Consider the following 14,116-nt stretch of genomic DNA (forward strand, 5'->3'; position numbering starts at 1 on the left):
TCGTGTATGGGATAAGTCATGCAAATATCTGAATAATTCCCATATTTTGATTTAAAGCTTTCGTGACTGCAGGGATTCATATTCTTGGTTTCTTCGGTAAAGTCACGTAGAAAGGAAATAATAAAATAACAAAAATATAAAACAATACAAATTCTCACGACGTGCTGACTGAAACACAAGCAATCGTCATCAGGTGTGAAATCCACAGCAAGAAAATTTGAAAAATTTGAAAAATCCACAGCAAGAAAATTTGAAAAATTTGAAAAAAATTCTTGCTGTGGATTTCACACCTGATGATGATTGCTTGTGTTGCAGTCGAAACGTCGCGAGAATTTTTATTGTATTATATTTTTGTTATTTTATTATTTCCCTTCTACGTGACTTTACCGAAAGAACCAAGAATATAATTTCCATATGTTAGCATAGGATTACAAATTCAAAACGGTAGATGAAAAGAGTGGTGCGGAGCAGCAGTGGTTAACGAACTGCGATTCATGGCCAAGGCGAACATCAGTGGCGAGTGAGGAGGTGTTGTGAGCCCCTGATTCACAAATCCATGGTGAAGTATGATTAAAATAAAATAAAATAAATGAAAACAACTAAATTAAATCACGACGTTTCAGAGGCAACACAAGCTTCCGTCTTCAGGTGGAACCCTTACAGCCAAAGTTACCGAAAAAAACAAAGAGTATGAATCCTTGCAGTCACGAAAGCTTCAAATCTATAAGTATGATTAAACAACACCCATAACCAACGCGGCATGTGGAGGCCTTCATCGAAGTGCGAAATGATAAAGGGCTGTACATTATTATTGACTATTACATAATTGACAATGTTATACGATGGTCAACTCTTAGTGACTATGATGAAATGCCTCTCACAAGGGGAAAGCTGCCCATGTGTTTAGCACAAGCGTTGTGTTAAGTGTCGACCTTTGCCACGTTACCACTAAATACCGATTAAGTGTGCATGGTTCACGACCCACAAGCATAGTCCTTATCATAATTTTTTCCTACGTATGAAAATCAAAATGGCATATAAAATGTCACCTAGGCTGAAGAAAAAAAACTGCTTTGGACCCATCAAGAACATACCCGAGGAATATGCGAATAGAGCTCTCCTTAATCCACCATCTGGTTTCCCTTCAAAGAGCCCCGCAGGTATTCACTGTATTTCTCGCAGGGTGCCAATTACATTCAAAGCCCACGTGGCTGGATACATATTTTAGTTTTAATTTGAATGTAAATGTGTTTTGCCTTATAGATTTTTACATTGTATATTATTTTCACTGTAAGTTGCCATTGTTGTTGTCAGTCTGTGACTTCCCATTCGTTCCATTTCCCGAGTTGTTTTTGTCCAGCAGTGGCCTCCAATCTCTTTGATTGCATCTCTCCATCTCTTCCGCTGGCTTGCTCTCCGTCTCATGCCTTCTCTCGGTATCCGCTCTGAAGTTTATCTTTTTTCCATCTCTCAGAAGTTTTGATTTACAATTCTGTTGCCATTGATATTTGAGGTGAACCTGGTAATGATAAGTACAAACCCACGTTTCATATTTTTTGTGTGCAGTCGCTGGTGACTGGGATCAGACCACCAACTTGCTACACATATGAATCCAGTTGCTTGGATTTGAACTTAGGTCCCTCAGCATTGCAGCTCAGTTCTCCAGCACCTTTTTTTTTATAAAAAAAAAAATTCAACTCCATAAAAGTGCAAGACCCAAGTAAAAAACATCAAAGGCTATGGGTACTGCAGATGCTATTAAATTATTTCTTAACTGGAATGTTGTTTTAGACAGAAAGACATTCACTGTCTGATTGGTGATATCATTTATTTTAAATATTTTAAATATTATTACGGTGGGGAATTCGTAAATGAGATTCGAACCAAAATGGCCAATTACTTCAGATGTCACATCGCTCCACGCTTAAGTCATACCATAGCTCGATTATTGATTGAAGTGCGAATGTCAGTTCTAAGTTACACCTCTGTGGCCAGCAGATGGCAGCTTTTCACACTGGCGTTCACTGTTTCACACCAGCAATTCAGAACACGTTTATAAAAAATAGCATGTCGCGTGTTTTTGAGTTAACCCCCATATAGTGACTTAAAAATAAACAGTTTAGTGTCCGCAAGTATACACTTAAATAGTAATAATAACGTACATACCTTTTGATTTAAAGCTTTCGTGACTGCAGGGATTCATATTCTTGGTTCTTTCGGTAAAGTCACGTAGAAGGGAAATAATAAAGTAATAAAAATATAAAACAATAAAATACTCACTTGAGAATTCTCACTTGAAAATTGTATTGTACATACCGTGATCAATCCATTGCCTCCCTATACCAGGTCAAGGGATTGTTTGGATCACGCTTCAACGGTGCATGCTGATAGAGGGAACCAGGATCGGAAGAGCTATCACTTGCCACTGATGTTAGCCGTGGCAAGGGATCAAACTCGGTTCGTTGGAGTAATACTCGTGAGTTTAGTACGTTAACTGCTGAGCTACCACTCTACACCGCTTGTAAATACCTGTGGGATGGTTTCCAAATGATCAGCCACTTTTGTTGAGCTATCATTTGTAGCAGCCAGGTCGCTTCTGCAAAAAAACACATTCCTGCGGAGGGAGCTGGTAGGAACGTTGGGTTGCTCGGTCAATGGCCAGGGTCAACGGCGGCGTGGTGTATTCCGCAAATATGCCCGACTGTGAGGGCGGGCACAAGCCGGCGTGAGTAGGTTAAACGTTGAGTTTTATAAGGGCACCACGGGGTGACCAGCCCCTCCCCACCCTCCCCACCCAGCCCCTCCCTGCACGACGGACCGACACAATAATCCCCTGTGGGCTGGTGGAACCAGTGGGTTCCTACCAGTATAAGCTAATACTTCAGTGGGCTTTGCCTGGTAGGATGGGGATAGTTTAGTTTCATGTGTATGTGTTTGGGTGATTTGTTTACCTTTCTTGTACTATGCACTACTATCATGTTGTTGTGTTGTTTGTTGTTGTAACGTTCTTACCCCGTGCCCCGACTGGACATCTGTGAAAAAGAGCTTTATAGCTAATCGGATTCCTCCAGTAGCCAAACATTTTTGGATTCTGATTCATATTTATAATTCCACGATTTTACGGAAATACAGTGATACACAAAAGCAGCAAGCGAAACACCGCTTATAAAAAAAATACACATGAAACAATGGTCCCAGTATAACTGGATATTCTGTCCTTTGTTTGCAACACAAATAATCTCGGCGAACTCCGTTGTGGTGCTTACGACAACACGAGGTTATGTAGCAAGGTTGTGAATGTGCTATGTCACAGTCGTTTGTTCAGTAAAGGAATTGTTTGGCATTCTGTTCACGATAAATTATTACTTTAAAGTATATTTTTTAAATAAAATAAAATTTGACTGAAAAATTTTCATGAGTCACAGATGTATAATGTTAACTGATCTTTTTGACTTCATTTTTCCCAACTTGTGGGTAGCGATTCTCATACAACGTGTCTCCTGCGTTTTTGTTTTTACAATGGCAATAAAAACAACGTGGGTGGTGTAAAAAGTCTCGTTTCGAATGTCTGTATCCGTAGAATGGGGGTCTTGTATGCTAGTGACAGGATGCAGACCCTCTTGTAACAATAGTGCAGTCTGGTTTCACGGCACTATCTCTGCAGCTCGAATAATAAAACCATGAAAGATGGCTAAAATAACAGACAATTCAAGAATTTACTTTTTTTTCCCGATTCTTAGATGCAAATTTTCCCACTGTTTGGCGAATTACAGCAAAAGTTGAGGGTGCATCTTATAATCTGGTAGGTGTGCGTTTTTTTGGGACCAAATTTGTATGAATGTATTGACTCCACCTTATAGCCCCGGGAATCCAGTTACAGTATTTACCCCCATTACCACAGGCGGGGAACAGTGGAAAAGTGGTTAAATTTCGATTTAAAGCTTTCGTGACTGCAGCGATTCATATTCTTGGTTCTTTCGGTAAAGTCACGTAAGAATTTTATAGTTTAATTTTTATTGTTTTATTATTTTCCTTCTACGTGACTTTACCGAAAGAACCAAGAATATAGTGGCAAAGTGGTTAGCGCATTGTGCAATAAACCTGGAGACCTGAGTTTGATTTCCATTAATGGATAACATTAGTTGTGATATCTTATTGGTTCTGGGCTCCGTCCACCTTGCAATTACTTACACAATTGGGAGGCCTTCATCCAGCATTCGATTGACAAAGAGCTATTTATTCTCTTTTCAACACAAGTACAATGAGTATTCCACAATACTGCTGCGGCTAATTGGTGTTAATTACACGACAACAAAGGTAAAAGGCAAATTTATACTTCGACTGTGAGCTTGGTCAATGGGGAATGTTTCGTGAAGTTGTGTAGAGCATGTGCTGCAGCCACAATCACCTTGGGCAGCATTGTGGTTCTGCACCAGATCATTAATTACCGGTCGTGATATTTCTTTTCGAGGGCCTCGGTTTTAAATGGCTATCGTTCACAGCTTTGTGTTCCCTTTGCTACCCTGAAGAGAAACTTTAAGCCGAGTCGATGTGGAGTACTAAAGAAGGTTGCAGTAACATTGATTTGAACGCAATATCAGGCACCTCGATAATTAAATGCCTCTGCTTCTTTCCATAAGGATCGCCCTCGCTATTGTTGCTTTTGCTATTATTGTTTTTGCTATTGTTGCTTTTGCTATTGTTGTTTTTCTAGTGTTTGTAATAATTTGCGCGGGTACCATAACGATCGCAAGACACACCTGGTACTACAGTTAGAATTTCTGCTTCAGCGTTAGGCAAATATGATCCGCATAACAATATATCGTGTTCTGTTTAGTAGGTAGATTCCTGCGTGTTTGTTTTGCCCATGCATGTGAATGGTGCTACGCACGTTTGCAAGCGCTGGATTTTTTTTTTAAATTAATTTGAGAAAATATAACGTTATGCCTTTCCACCCCGAAGCCCGGTTTGGGCGACAATTCCCAGAAGACATTTAAACTCTTATAAGGGAGGCAGAGAAGAGGAGTCGGACTAAATTTCGATTTAAAGCTTTCGTAACTGCATGGATTCATAGTCTTGGTTCTTTCGGTAAAGTCACGTAGAAGGAAAAAAAAACATATTAAGATACAATTCTCATGACGTTTCGGCCACAACGCAAGCAGCCGTCCTCAGGTGAAGAACAGGGCTGTCGGAAAGACAGCGTCCTAATGAACACTGCTAACCTTGGCAGTGTATTTTTTGACCCAGCTTAAAAATACGCTGCCAAGCTTAGCAGTGTTCATTAGGACGTTGTCTTTCCGACAGCCCCGTTCTTCACCTGAGGACGGCTGCTTGCGTTGTGGCCTAAACGTCGTGAGAATTTTATCTTATTTTTATTATTATTATTTTATAATTTCCATTCTACGTGACTTTACCGAAAGAACCAAGAATAGGAGTTGGACTGTCAGATGTTTAAGTGAGCAACGATGTGTTCTACCGGACCACCCACCCCCAGCCCAGGTCAGTGCCATGGAAATGTGAAGAACATTTTTGTCCTTGGACTTAAAATTGTTTTTATCTCATCATCATCATCATGACGATCAGCATCCTGTATGGAAACAATGCAGCTGTGCCGGATCACTGACACAATACATGGGAGGAGAAGGCAGAGACAATGAAAGGCCTGTTGTCCATTGAGGGAAGGGAAATACCACCGTGGCCACGCATTTCTTTGGATGGTGATGATGTACACTGAGGATAGTTGAGCCCAGCTTGTTTCAAAGTACATTTTGATCATTCATATTAGCTTGTGGTTTGTCATGGTAATAGTGTTCAGTGGGCTTCATCGCAATATTAAAACATTGCTCTCTAATGTGCGTTTGGGTTGTAGCGATTGTTGTTCGGTATGACGTCTGACGATTCTCTCCACGTGCTGAGAGCTTCTTCGTCCACAGTCCTGGAGGAGCTCCCTGCAATGTGTAGCGGAACGTCGGACATCATGACGGAGTACACGTGGCACAACAACAAAAATACCCCGGAAAAAAGCACAGCACAGCTTTCTAGATTTGAAGCTTTCGTGACTGCAGGGATCCATACACTTTGGTTCTTTCGGTAAAGTCACGTAGGTATAAAACATAAAATTTAAATTAAATCACGACGTTTCGATCGCAACACAAACGACCGTCATCAGGTGGAACCGATACAGCAGGACAACTGCTAATTTTGTCTTTCCTTAGGGAACAGCAGTTGTACCTACGTGACTTTATCGAAAGAACCAAAGAGTACAGCACAACTGTGACAATCTACGCAAGAGTTACATTGCAATCTGTTTTTTTATGTCTGCAATATAAACACTGGAAAGGAAAAGCATGGAACCTTACTGTCATAAATAAGCTTGATTTGTTTTCATCTGACAAGGCCTTTCCTTCGGGAACAGTCACAGAACAGCAGCATCCTTTGTGAGAATTTCATATATAAATGTCTGAGCTGACAGTGTGTTTGGGAAGTGTACGCTTACGTTCATATGTTTTTGCAGCTGATGTTCCGAAAAAATAATAATTCATAGACAAACTGCAGATTTGTGGAATAAAGGCCCATTGTTGATACTTAAACGAAATCACGTAAATACGTCCATCACATTTGTTCTGCACAAATACAGTACTGTAGTTTAACACGTAGGCTTTCGCGACCAATAGTATCCATAAGATAGGTTTTTCGGTTAGATCGCTTAAATATAAATGCGTCGTTAAACCCGCCACCACCCGACACCACAAATTGGTAAGGTTTATCACGTAAACAAAACGTGCCAATTCGTTACTAGTTCAGCACACTGGTGTGTTGGAGAGTAAACCCACAACATTTACAATTCGAGTACGATGTTTCGCTGGTAATCACAACCAGCATCATCAGGCGGCAGCCAGAGTTGTGGATAAATCCTCCTGTTTCAGTCTTGAATAGAGGGATGCATGTGATATCGTCACAGTACTGTACTTAGTATGCTGTGCAGAATCAGTTTGATATAAAATTTTAACCGATCAGAACAATTGCACGGATCGAAACTTGACTTGATAAAAACTGTCAGCACATGTACTAATAGTTCAGATTATATTTGTACATCTTGAATTAATATATCTCCATCAAGCCACTGGTGAATGAAAGCCACCTCACACCATGTTAGTCATGGGGGTTTGTTTGACTATACTTCACCACGCTGGTCAGTGTGGGCTGGTGAAGTGGGTCAACCAGGATTGGTTCACATATCACTCGCCACTGATGATATCTGTGGCTTGCAATCACATTTTTGTTCTGGTCTATTCAAATTCGAGTGTGCGATCCACTGACCTATTGCGCAAAGTCGATATGCCACGAAGTTCATCAGGCAGACAATTCCAGACAACAGGAGCAGAAGCCGAGAAGGAGCGACCTCCTATGGAATTATGTTTTTTTTGCGTGTGTTTAGTTTGTTGTCCTTCCCCCTGTACCTCCGATTAGCACAGTTGACGACGTACGGTACGAAACAAGTTCAACTTTACATATAGACAAGTTTGACTGCAGGCTTTTTAAGAAGGAGGCCTTTATTGCTGGAGCAGAGACAGTGTGGTGGATCATAGTGAGATGAGAGATTATATTTGTGCACGGTGTCAATTGAACTGTACGTGAATACACTTTATGTAATGGGTTCATACATCGTTTTAAAATGGAATTGCAAAACATATGTGCTGTGTATATATGCTCACTAGAAAGTTTAACAACACATGAATTGTGGCCACAATGTAAAAAGTAAACCCGTAAAAACAAAGTTTTTCACTATAAATCCTTTATATGCGTGGCGGCTAGAGTCTTCTCGTCCTCTGGCTTGAGATGGCTGCCACCTATGGGTCAGATGATTGTCTGCCAGTATTAAGCAATTGGTAATTACATATTTAATTTGTTTTCCCTAAACAGTGTAAAATTTTGGAATTTTTTTTCACGAACATTAATTGTCTCGCACAACGAGTCTGTGTGCAAAATTTCAGCTCGATTGGATCACGGGAAGTGGGTTAAAAAACGACCGAAAGATTTGCACGGTCGTAAGCAAGCAAGCACGCAAGCACGCAAGCAAGCAAGAAAGCGAACTTAATATAAAGGATTTAAAAAGGAAAAAGATTGACGTGTTTGGCAGGGAATGTGACACATACCAACATGCTGTGAAAAACAAAACATTGGTATTAACTGCAGTATATCTGTACTGTGGAATAGCTGCGTAAAACAATGTTCTTTACGAGTTAGTACATTACATGCCATTATTATGCTGTACAGTTTAACTCTTATCTGCGACCCTATTACCCACAACTCCTATTATAAATTGGCACTGTAGGATCTACCAAAACTCATATTATCTTCGGCCCTATCGTTCCTATGATCTGTAGTTATTCCCGTCCTGCTTTGCGGAATGACCACATTTTCACGGCTAAGAGAAGCTCCACGGAAAATGCATCTGATTATCCGCAATTGTGCGCTTTGTTTTCGTACGGATAAACCGGAGTAAATTTGTGAATAACCCACAATAGGATAAGAGGAGTTCTACTTATTTTACTCGATGGAAGTGCATAGCCGTTCAAGAGATCGATAATACCAACACGATGGAACTCATTTTTCACTAGAACCTCACTATGATCATTTAAATCGGTCCCAGTTGATACCACCTTGATGTGACACTGTTAGAATGTTCATGTTGCTTTCACGTATTGGTGGAATTCAGATTGTCTCATTATTAGCTGAACAGGTAATGCTACTGCACATGAAGAAATATGTGGAATTATCTTTGCCTTAATAGTCAATCACTCTACAATTGTATGAGCATACCGCCTATTACATCCAATGTCTAAACAGCTATGATTATAAACCATATCAATTTTAATGTCTTACTTCGCGATGGTTACGAACCTTATTTTACTGCATATGTATGTGCATATATAATTTCTATCATATCTGCTCAACACAATTCTTAAAGACACACAAGAGGCTTCTAAGATGTTTTCTACCAAAAAAACACACGAAACTACGGCAAAGAATATGTAAAGAAGCAATTTCAACACACGAAAACGATGCCAATGATACATGTCTAAGAGGAGGCATATATAGTGAAACTATTAACACGTTCAGGTTTAGTTGTTGCATACACAAGAGTTAAATACACTTGGTCTACCAAAGACTGTTACTGTTCATAATAAAGTCTTTTTTTGGGTTAGCTCGTGTAAAAGTATAAATGTGTCGTTAAACCCGCCACCACCCGACACAGCCAATTAGTAAGGATTGTCGAGTATACAGAACGTGCCAATTCGTCACGAGTACAGCACGCCGGTGTGTTGGAGAGCAAAGCCACAACATTTACACTCCGAGTACGAAGTTACGCCGGTAATTACAACTAGCTTCATCAGGCGACAGTCAGACTGTTACTTTTGACCGTTGGAATGAATTACACCGCGATTTTATGTTGGATATTAAGAGATTATGCGGCGTTAGTCATGGCTCTGTCTGGCTTACCAACTTCCCACTATATTTTCCATTCATGCATAATAGTTATCTTACAATATTACCAAAGTCCTGAGACATTGACTGCCGTCATAACAACCGCTTCCCATTTACACCTTGCAATACCAAGACAGGTACTGTTATTTTATTTGCGCATTTTCTTTTCCTTGTTTAACTCATACTTTCAGATCTGAAAATATTAGCTAACGGTACTCGTTGAATTTACGTACGGCAGTGAATTCACTGTGAATACAGATAACTAATCAAAACCAGCTGTAATCACACCACCAATTTATCATTTTCTATGCGTATACGGTTTAATCATTACAGTTTCTAAAGACCAAGAGCAACGCATTAAATCTCGTTAAAAGTGACCAGACCGGGAAATTGACAAAGGCGTATTTCCACGAATGGAACACTCGTCACATTTAAAGCAGAAACTGCCGAAAAGCACCACCTAGCGTGTTGTTGTCATCTCTCGCGGGTCCTCCTGCGAGCATTGCTTTGGGTGGGTGACGGCCACGTAGCAACAGGTCGGCATTGCGCTGCGAGGATATCCGTGTTTGGCAGCAGCGGGCAGTGCGGACAAAATCAAATGGTCTTCTCTGCCTGATATGCACCGACGTCTACACCGCCTGCCTTCACCAATGCACACTGACTCGCGTAGTGAGGAACGGTTAAATCACGCCGATGACCCACACAGCTTGAGGCCCTCATCCGACAGGGGATCGATGACCCATCCCAGGTTCTTTGGGAGAAGCTGCCGGTCTGAGACAGAATGGCGACAATGTATGTACGTACGTACGTTTGAATTTCGTTCGCACCGTACGTACGTTTGAATTTCGTTCGCACCGTACGTACGTTTGAATTTTGTTCGCACCGTACGTACGTTTGAATTTCGTTCGCACCGTACGTAGCTAAACGTGCTAATGCACGGGTTGCGTGAAATGGTGTGGGCATCAAGTGGATAGGTCGAGGTCGGTTTGAAAATCTGATAGCGTAAGCCAAGAACCTAACACACACACTAACGTGCATATTCTTTTGCCTGGAAAACAAGTGACATAAGCGGCTACCGTGTTTGTGTACGGCTAATCAGGATTTAAAGTTGCAATAAAGTGTCATGCTTTGGAGACCCCGAGGCAACGAAATGGCCAGATAGCTCAGCGCTAGATGCAGGGGGGTTGAGTCAGCTGACCATCCCTCCAGGGTTCACAACACTACGTGTGTACCATGCTGTGGCTTTAGTCAACAGTGGTTGTCCTACGGACATACTTGTCCCCGGCACACGAATGTGGAATTTACACCGGGGCTGTAAACTGGAGATGAGCACCGCATCAAATGCTCATCTGAGCCGGAAATCGCCGATTCAGATTCTTTCGACGACTGTCGGAGTGCCACTGGTGGTCAGTCTGCATTCCCACATGCCGCCTTCGACGTTAAGCTTTGTGCTGCAGGGTATGGGCGGTGGGCCATTGCGTCTGCGGTGGCATCGTTAGTTCACTCTTCTTGGCAATCCAGAGCACCGAAGCTTGTTTATTTATTTCAAGACAAAGTGACGTGGTCCTGCGGTCCCGCTCGCCTTTACAGCTGCTGCCTCCGATGCTGGTCATCTATCCACGTAGGGCACTGAAAAGTCCATCCCTCAGAACCGCGAGTCATTTACGAGTTGAAAAACAAAAAAGAGATTTAAAAGTGTGTTGCCGTATGCTTTTTGTTACAATTAATCTTCCTCTAAGTCAATAATTGTTTTGGTATTTTCTATAAACACTTACCATGGGACTGACAGCCCTGTGCTTAGATTTAAGAGTGAACGTTTGATCATGTTTATGTACGAGTTAAGTAGAGCGTGGGAACGTAGGCCAAATATCCTCGAGAGGGGATCTCTACATCTCTCTCTAGCGGAGGGTCCTTCAAACCAGCAGTTGCACGAGTAAGAATTTGCAGGGCTGCGTCTTTACCCTCCTACCTTTCGCACATCAGATTCATCAGAGGCCGGTCCCTTTGAGTAAAACTGGCACGAGATGATGACGACGACGACAACGTGAACGCAAGCTGAACCCAGGCCAAACGGTTTCCGTTCCAACAAATTACCATATCTTGCGCACGCACACAAACATGCTCGCGTACCCACACAATAACCGCCCCCCCCCCCGCCCAGAAAGAGACATTTTTTGTTACTTGACAAGACCGGCCAAATTCGGCGGAGTGCGTTCTCTATTGCTTGCTGTTTGACTTGGCGCGGGGGCTCTTCTCCGCTGGCTTCTTTTTGAGAGCCTTGGCCAGCCGAAGAGCCGAGCGCTTCGAGTTGCTCTTGCCCTTGCTCGTCGTGACGGTGTAACTCTGGAAGGTCCTGGTGATTTTAGTCACCTTCACCATGCCGTGCACGTAGTTGAAGGACACGCCACTGACCTCTGCGAACGATAAACGGAAGCGCCGAGCGGAAAGATCGCGGTTTTAGTTTTCACCCGGTGAAGGTTTTCGCCGAACCCGCTGTCGGGCACGTCGAGTGTGCTCGTTGTGCGAAACTGCGCCGAGCTTTAAAAAACAATCAACAGAAGGTGAACGCACAGCACTGTAATCCTAGATTTTAAGCTTTCGTGACTGCAAGGATTCATATTCTTAGGTTTTTTCGGTAAAGTCACGTAGGTAAAAAATTTAAATTAATAAAAGTAAAATAAAAATAAAATAAAAATCACGACGTTTCGGAGGCAACACAAGCTTCCGTCTTCAGGTGGAACCGTCCCAGCACGATTGCTGTATCAAGCACTGTACTCGCTCAGTGGGAGCAGCTCCGCACGAGGGGACGATAGACAGACCTTTGAGAACGCATTTGGTCACCTCTGCCATGCTGGCTAGATATCTCACGGCTGAAACTTGACCATCCGTCGCTTTCTAGAGCCATTAAACAGCATGGGCCTGGCACTCGGAAGCACTTTGGGTGTAAGAAGGGTTAACGACGTCACCTTTGGGCCTGAAGAAGGTGTTGATGGAGTGGATCACTCCGTTTGTCGCCATCTGATCCGTGTCATCCAGCTCTTTCCCGTTGATCATGCAGTGCCCGTTTTTCTGTGGAATGTGCAAAACCAAAGTCAACATAAATTCGCATTTGATGCATGGCCAACGATCAGAGGAACCCGGTCCACTCCAGGCGTGTACACAAACAAATGGTTCTAAACAAGCAGTCGTGAAACAAAATCATGGTAATCACGATTCAACGTGAAACACCCACAACAGTTTCTTTTTTGCCATTGTTGTCGGTGGCATTAACTGAATTTAAAACAGTGGTGACGACCCCGAACTAACCTGGGTGTTTTATAAGTATGTAATGAATGTAATTGTCTCGATCTATATACGAGAACATTTTTATCAACATGGTCCACCTGATCTGTAATGGTGGAACGATACATCAATCAATACATTCATATTGATCATGAAGCTCATGATATATTTATCAAATCGTGTGTAATAATTGACATTTTACGATCCCTATAGGCTGAATGTGATTGGCTCGTGCCACCCAAGTGTCCACTGGAGGTGCTTCCGGTCACTACCCCAGTATCAGGTAAAATAGCGAATGCTTTCATTTGAATTATGACCCTGGATCGTGATATGATTTCCACAGCGGAGTGGAAGGGGGGGGGGAAATTTGTTTAACATCACCATCGGCCACGGTCAATACACTGATGTCCCCACCTCTCGTAATCCTGCAATGTAATAATCCACCTCGTACCTGCTCAGCGAGCGATTTAATTAAACCAAGGCCGTAATTATAATATATATTGGGGGGGGTGGACACATCCCCGCTCCCCCTCCCAATGTTCAAATATGCTCAAATCCTTTCCCACCTGATGACGGACGCTTGTGTCGCGCCCTAAACGTCGTGATTTATTTTATTTTTCTACCTACGTGACTTTACCCAAAGAACCAAAGAGTACGATTGGAACTGGCGTCTCTCCTTCACCAACTCGGCACTCACTGACCAGCGTGGGTGAGGATGGCCAATACATCTCCGTGACTGACTTTAAACATGGGGAAGCCTTCAGCCAGCAGTGCAATGTCAAAGGGCTGTAACTTTACGTCCCCTCTGACTCACCAGTGCCACTCCTTGCGCCTACTCATTTAATGGCCCCGTAGATTTTTTTATTTGCTTGCCTTGGAAGTTTTTAAATGTCGTCATAAATTCCAGAAGAGTACTTCACCCAGGTCTATAATACAAATTCGCCGGGGCTAATACCTGTAGAATGTTAAAGGTATGCCATAACAGCCGTGAAAATAAACACATTTGTGGAATGAAATGGTCAACGAAATATTTACACGCATCTGAACGAACGATAATTAAACTCGGAATAAAACGGGGAAAATAAATATTAAATATAACAACAATAACAAAATCATCATATGTTGGCGATTTCATGGCACGGGCGCTTGCGTGAGCCCTTTTCGTTGCCGTTGTTCACAGGACGATTAAGCCACAGCTGAAAAATACCCCCCCAGAGACCCCCGGCAGCGTCAGCTTGAGTTTGGAGTTCACGTAGGGCACTTGTGCTGTTTCCAAGGTAAACAGGCTCCGGATACTCCGCTGGACATTTCGAAACAGCTGCAGCGGGAAGCCGCTCGTGCAGTA

The 14,116-nt window shown here is 42.4% G+C and overlaps 1 protein-coding gene across 1 annotated transcript in view; it reads right to left on the reverse strand.

Moving 5' to 3' along the window:
• Positions 1-7,535: 7,535 nt before the first annotated feature.
• The window catches only part of LOC144724080 (transforming growth factor-beta-induced protein ig-h3-like), a 37,579-nt gene continuing 30,998 nt past the window's right edge, over positions 7,536-14,116 (reverse strand). The window contains exons 14-15 of the mRNA XM_078602946.1: positions 12,456-12,558; positions 7,536-11,903 (exon numbers count right to left, since the gene is read on the reverse strand). Of these exons, the coding sequence (XP_078459072.1) occupies positions 11,707-11,903; positions 12,456-12,558 (300 nt within the window). The 3' untranslated portion in view covers positions 7,536-11,706. The remainder of the gene's footprint in view (positions 11,904-12,455; positions 12,559-14,116) is intronic.

This window comes from Lampetra planeri, chromosome 19 (assembly GCF_965212315.1).
Source record: "Lampetra planeri chromosome 19, kcLamPlan1.2.h2, whole genome shotgun sequence".
Classification (NCBI taxonomy): domain Eukaryota; kingdom Metazoa; phylum Chordata; class Hyperoartia; order Petromyzontiformes; family Petromyzontidae; genus Lampetra; species Lampetra planeri.